Source organism: Aedes aegypti, unplaced genomic scaffold, assembly GCF_002204515.2.
Source record: "Aedes aegypti strain LVP_AGWG unplaced genomic scaffold, AaegL5.0 Primary Assembly AGWG_AaegL5_hic_scaff_1758_PBJ_arrow, whole genome shotgun sequence".
Lineage (NCBI taxonomy): Eukaryota > Metazoa > Arthropoda > Insecta > Diptera > Culicidae > Aedes > Aedes aegypti.
In genome coordinates this window covers 12,191-18,604 of record NW_018735221.1, presented here as the reverse complement: position 1 = coordinate 18,604, position 6,414 = coordinate 12,191, and the positions used below count along the sequence as shown (strand labels likewise).

The following is a 6,414-nucleotide window of genomic DNA, read 5'->3' as shown; positions in this document are numbered from 1 at the left end:
TCCTTCATTAAGGTTTGAATAATTAGTTTTCAATATGGGATGATAAGTTTATACTTACATTACAGTACTAGCGTGTTTGGAACATTTCTCAAAATTTCTCCATAGCAATTTCCATATAAACCTACATTGTCTTTGGGCCACCTTTAAATCATCACATAGAAAGCTGAAAATTTCACAGAACACTATTTTTATGGTAAGGATGGTAAGGAACATATGGGAGATTGGATTTTCAAACATTTTTAAAATTTGAATCGCCTTAACCTACATACCTTAATACCTTGATGGCCACAGCGCAGCGTCACGCCATTGCCGGGCGTATTGTAGAGCTCCATCTTCGTCGGTCTTGGGCGAAACTTCTCCAGTTGTCCCGAACGACTTCTACCTGGTTCCCTGCTGAATATTATTTTCGCAATTCTTTCTTCCGACATTCGCACTAAGTGACCAGCCCACTGAAGTCTGCCATATTTTACACGCTTGATAATATTCGTATCTTTGTACACTTGATACAACTCGTGATTCATACGTCTGCGCCACACATGTAAAACAAAAATATGTATATCTCAGTGAGTTATAATTTGCTCTCCATGATAGCAAAAATAGATTTCAATTTGCTTTCACTGATAGCAAAAATAGTTTTCAATTTGATTTTATGCGAACATTTATCTGCTCTCAGTTTTGATATTTAAACCGTTAAAACAACCAAAATAACAACAAACTGAGTTATCAAAATCTGCAACATCACAACATCAAAATTAGTTTTCAATTTGATCTCAAGCTTTGCTCGGGTATCCAAAACTACCTGGCAGAAGTAGATGAAAAATCGAATTTAGTATTTAATTCCACTAGAGTTTGTATCTTTTGACAGATACGCGTATTTCAACCTCAACTGTAAGGCCGTCTTCAGTGTCGTGTACTAGACTCGAATAGAACCTGGCATGTTATCAAGTTATCCAAGAACTTTGAATTACCCTTCTTTAGCCTTGATTTGGGAATTAATGAAGTTTGATGTTGCCAGCTTGGTTTCAGAACTGACATTTCCTCCAGGGAACCGGGAATTCGGAACAATCCAACATGTAGTCAAGTCATTCAAATACATTTGAACCACCTTTAGGCTTAATTTGCAAATTCATGAACATTGATATGTTGCAAGCCAGGTTTTAGATTCGCCAATATTATGACCACGTCCACCAGTGAACCGGTATACGGAACAACTCATCATGTAGCCAAGTCATCTAAAAACGGTTGAAATATTTATATTTAGACTTGGTTTGCTAACTCATACAGTTGATTTATCGCAAGCCAGGGACTCGAAATTAAAGTGGTTACTGATTCTTCAAGTGGGATTACTTCAGTACTCCCCGTGATGAATCCAAAACTCGGTACATTTCTAATCGATGACCGCGGTTCCAAATACTAGAAGAATTTTGTGATCGACCCTGGAAATTCAACTGAAATTCATTGAAAAACGAATGGGAAATAATATTTTGATGTTGAAAATTTCAAACAAATTGGACGCCAGGCTCGCATAAATGATGAATGCATCCCGATAATACAAACACTTTAAACAGGTTGTGTTCCAAATGGGATGTAAATCCAACGTAAGAAGATGTTCAAAATGATTTTCCCAAACACCAGCTAAATAAAAACTGCCTACTGAATATTTTGTTCGAGATCAGCGCAGCGAATTGTACAGTGTGACAGTTATGCGTAGAAATGCAGTAGAGGGACAATTATGCGTGGAAATTCAACAATGGGACAAACTGACTTAGCTTGCTTTTCATTGAGTTTCCGAACAAAGTTAATTTTTGGTAAGTGCTTTCTAAAACTATACGTGAAAATAAACTGTCTGATGACAAAAAGTCAAAATGCATAAAAAGTTACATGGGACAATTATGCGTATAACGGCAGTAGATGGGCGGACCAACTGCGCATTGATTTGGCGAGCGTGAGACAAAACCGCGGAAGGACAGATGCGGCCACGAACCGAGTATTGTGGCGTGAAATTATCGATTCAGTGTTATCTGTTTAGGAATTAAAAAATCCTAGACTTCTCTTCGATGATTAATATGTATTTTGAAGGAAGAATCTCCTCTGTCCGTTATCATTGGTGGTCATGCCTTATGCCTAATAACTTTCAGTCAATATTGTAGAAAAATACATTTCCGGTGAAAAGTTCTTCCGGTGATTTGCATTGTTTGTTGGGTTGGTTTGTTCGGGTAATGTCATAAAACTTTTAAAATTATCATTCTTTTTCAATTATTTCAAAAGTATTACGATTACACATTAATTCATTAAAATACAAATATTTTTTGTTTTATTGAATTAATGTGTAATCGTAATACTTTTGAGTTGTAGTAGGCTTTGGTGAATAAATCTAAATTGAAGTAGGCATCGACTTATACTTATGACTGACAATGACCATTACGTAATAAACTATTGAAAAGAGAACACCTCAATCTTATTATTTCCTGCAACATCAGAAGTGGGATATGAAGTATAACTATTACTTATAATCTGGTGTAATACTTACATCTGCAAGATACATTCTGCTTCCCGCATAAGATTTTTGATTTCGTGAGAATCTAAGTGAAAATCAAAAAAGATGTGGTAGAATGTAACACTTAGGGATGTAAAACAGTAAAAAAAAATACAATCCATCCAGGGAGAGTCTTCAACAAGATCCGAAAATACCGGCAAAACGAGCGAAACAAGCCACTCGAGGGTTGACATTTTTAGCGAAACGTGAAAAAATGCTACATAATGATGGCATCCGAGCCTAACAGCAAACAAATAATAAGGCATCCTTTTCCATAAAATGGGACCCTTTTTTACTGTCGTCTACTCATTGCGGTGGATTGTGGTATCCAAACGTCCATTGTAAGCGACCCCTCAGCAAAGTGTAGGGGTGCACCAGACTGATAGACGACAACGACGCTACGTAACGTAACCCATCGGCGGAAAGCAAGTGTCTCGTTAACTCAAACTTGAGCACAAGCTAGGTAGACGATACTGCTTCAATGATGAGAGACAACTTGGCACGATGTACTTCCGTTCAAGTAGATGTTGAGCATTTGCAATTTGCGCGAGAATATGCGTGTTTTCTTTAATTAAACAAGTGATGAAGTGTCAGGTGAAATACAGTAATTTATCGCAGTTCTAACGGATATTGCAAACATTGGAATGCTTTCTCCTATTTCCCATCATTAAGATATAATTAATAACCCAAAATCAGAACATTACTGGAATTGAATATGTAAAAATATGAAACTACAGTGCATATAATAGAACAACAGATAGCTTACATTTTTAGGATATTATAAAGCCACCAGTCATTACAAAACGGTTAAGTGTCTCTAATAAAATATAATAACAATAACACAGTGTAATTCTCGAGATCAATGGAAACGAAATTCTGGCATCAGTTCTTGAAAGTACACACCCATACTAGCAAAACCCTATTTGGGTTTAGAAAGTTTAGATGTAAATTTGGAGTTACGCCCTTTTCAATTTTAAACCTTTATATTTCCTTTGTATGGTTATATTTCTTAAACTTCTGGGAATGGAACCTTCGGGAATGTTCTTCACACAAAAAGACTCAACCTCTTTGATTTTGTCGTGGTGGTATTTTCATTTTTTCGTAATTCTTTAGTACAAAAACTCTGGAAAAAATGACATTGTTCTCATTTTTTGGACGTAAACTGCTTATATTTTAACATGGCTGTCTATCACAAAAATATGCTCCTAATCCACACAAGCAACATTACTAAACATTTTGATAACCTTCAAACGATTCCTCTTCTTGTGTTAATCATATTAACATTTCAGCATTGTACAAAAACAGGTGGGGAAATCTCGCTCTTTGTACACAAAAATTCACAAAACTCAATGAGATATAGCCGTACAAAGGAAATATGGAGGTGTAAAAATGAAAAGCGCGTTACTCCAAATTTCGAATCAATCTTTTAAAACCCCAAACGGGTTTTGCTTCTTTCAGGATTGAAACTCAGAATTGTGTTTACAAAGCGTGTGTTGCATTGCGAATAATAATAAAGCTACGTGAATAAAGTTGATTGGAAAACGCTGGTCCTGGCTCTATTGTTTCGCGGTAAATTGCGAAAATTACAATTACTACGCCTTCCGTACCGGATGGAAAAGAAATGCGATATGCATCGAGTGATGTGTAAACAAATGCCGTCTGGAGTGTCAGTGTGTTTTTCATTTTTTTTTCTATGATCCGTTGTGTTGTCACTTATTAGAACCAAGGGTTATACTTTCTATAGAATTGCTAATGTTGTCTTTGCTTGGTGTTGATAAATTAATGATGATGAATAATTGAACCGTACTTATAATTAACTGTAATTGGCTACATTTCTTAACATGAGTATTTGTTTATTCTAGTGGCTTCATTTTCTTGCACATTGTGTAGAGTTTATAACACTTCGAATACTTTACTATAAAGGAAGGTTCGGATGTCAGTGAACTTAAGAATCTAAAAAAGTAACATGTTCTCACGAAAAATTTAATCGCATTTTACATTTTCACAATCTACGTATTCCAAAAACAGTTGCTGTTCCAGAAAATTCGAGGACAGGGTTTAAAGTTGTCACAGTGATTTCGAAGCCTCTTGCAAGAACTTGTGTTCCGGGAAAAGTTGTCACACATTGATTCTACAAAAAATAAATGAGCATATTATACATGTTTCAAAATAAACTCTCAGTCTTCACGTTTACCTCCAAAGAAGTGTTGATGTCAACGAAAGTCACCTCAATGGTGTCAATTGGATTGACTTGATAATCGAACGTCAACGATATATTCTGCGCCTCGAAAAATGGTCCCTTAGTGGCGTGAAGTATGTACATCTGGAAGTCACCTAATAAAAGAGAATGTATTTGCATTAGAAATTTCATATGCTTTTAAAAAAAAAAAAACTGCCGTGGAACGAGCAGTGCTGTGAAATGTCATGGATTGTTTTAGGTTTGGCAGAATACTAAGGTCGAATGTGTTAGTGTGCCGTAAAACTTGAAACCCTAGATGAAATCATTTAAAATCATTAAGCCAATCACTGAGAAGGCCTTTTAGTTCCTTTACATCCATACATGCTATGTAGATTTTTTTTTCATTTATTTATATCACTAAAGATTAAAGGTCAATTTTTATATTTTCGTTAGATTATTCTAGAAATATTTCTGCTTCTGAAGTCTACGAATTTACCTGCCAATTATAACTTTTATAAATAGACTCTGGACGGTTTTATTTTAGGCAAACTCGATAAAATAAGTTTAGAAGATTGCTAAAATAATTAAAAGCAGAAATTGAGAGTGAACTGTTGTACATATTTAAGATTTATAGAATATCGTGCAAAGAACCAATCTATCTCTATGATTACATATTGTTCAGCGTCAAAAACTTACCAAACTCACGTCGCCCAAGCCCTGGATTGCATGCACCAGCGACCAGCGACACGCTGGTTGCTAACAGCAATATAATAGGTAATAGTTTCATGTTCTCTGTTGGAAACGGTTGTGATGGGTTTCAAAATTTGCAAAAAACTGACACGTCCTGTCATTGAATAACACATTATGTGCCACAAACTGCGATAACAGCGACTGCGATAAGATTGTTTCTAGATAGTGATATGATGAAAGACCAAACGCTCATATTTTTTTCGTTTTTGTTTTGCTCGTTGAAGTAATCAATGAACAAAAAAAGAAGAAAAAAAAATGGGTTCGAAAACAGAAGCATTAGGTACCGGATGTGAGTCATTATAATTGAACTTTACCTAGCACGGAGAATCATTAATTATTGGACGACACATCACATTTAGCTCTTGTATACAATTGGTCAACTTTTTAGGATTGTACTACACTTCCCAGAAACCCATTCCCCAGAATAGGAAGTTCCCCTTTTAAAAGATTTTAGTAACTACCGAAAAGCTAAACATTACATATAATTTGCAATTGGATTAGATGGACAAATTGATGTGAAGATTTGCGAAAAAGTTACACGTCTTCTCAGTGAGAATCGAACTCACGACTCCCCGATCTCTAGTTGGGGCGCGTTAACCACTACGCCATGAGAGGACTCATGAACGCAGAAGTTAACCTGAATTCGATTTCAGCTCAATAATCACGTGGTCCTCTTTCGCAAAGTGCACCTCTTTCGGAAGAATTAGATGCCCATCCAAACACAACGCTTTCTATATATATCCAATGCCTAGCCCGAGAGCGCATTGTTTTTTAGGTATAGGAATAGCACACTACACTAGCCAGCAACTGCGCTGGCTGAGGTTTCTATTGTGTGGGCTTCCAATGGGTCGCGACGTTCTCAAACGACCGGTTACGGAACATGAGTCCGTTGCTCGATAAATACTTGTTTTAATTATGAATCGTGGTTTACGGCCAACCAGCCGAGTGG

General features: G+C 36.2%; 1 protein-coding gene across 2 annotated transcripts; it reads right to left on the bottom strand.

Moving 5' to 3' along the window:
- Positions 1-4,498: 4,498 nt before the first annotated feature.
- LOC110680721 lies at positions 4,499-5,794 on the bottom strand. 2 transcript variants are annotated; one of them, XR_002502968.1, is made up of 4 exons: positions 5,780-5,794; positions 5,412-5,606; positions 4,731-4,870; positions 4,499-4,667 (listed from the first exon to the last, which is right to left on the bottom strand). XR_002502968.1 is itself a non-coding variant. In XM_021856511.1 (3 exons), exons 1-3 carry the CDS (start codon positions 5,500-5,502, stop codon positions 4,539-4,541), a joined length of 360 nt encoding a protein of 119 aa, XP_021712203.1. In that variant the 5' UTR covers positions 5,503-5,564; the 3' UTR covers positions 4,499-4,538. The 2 variants fall into 2 exon arrangements, 1 of the variants encoding a protein (XP_021712203.1); XM_021856511.1 differs by lacking the exon at positions 5,780-5,794 and having other exon boundaries at positions 5,412-5,564.
- Between the last annotated feature and the right edge of the window lie 620 nt (positions 5,795-6,414).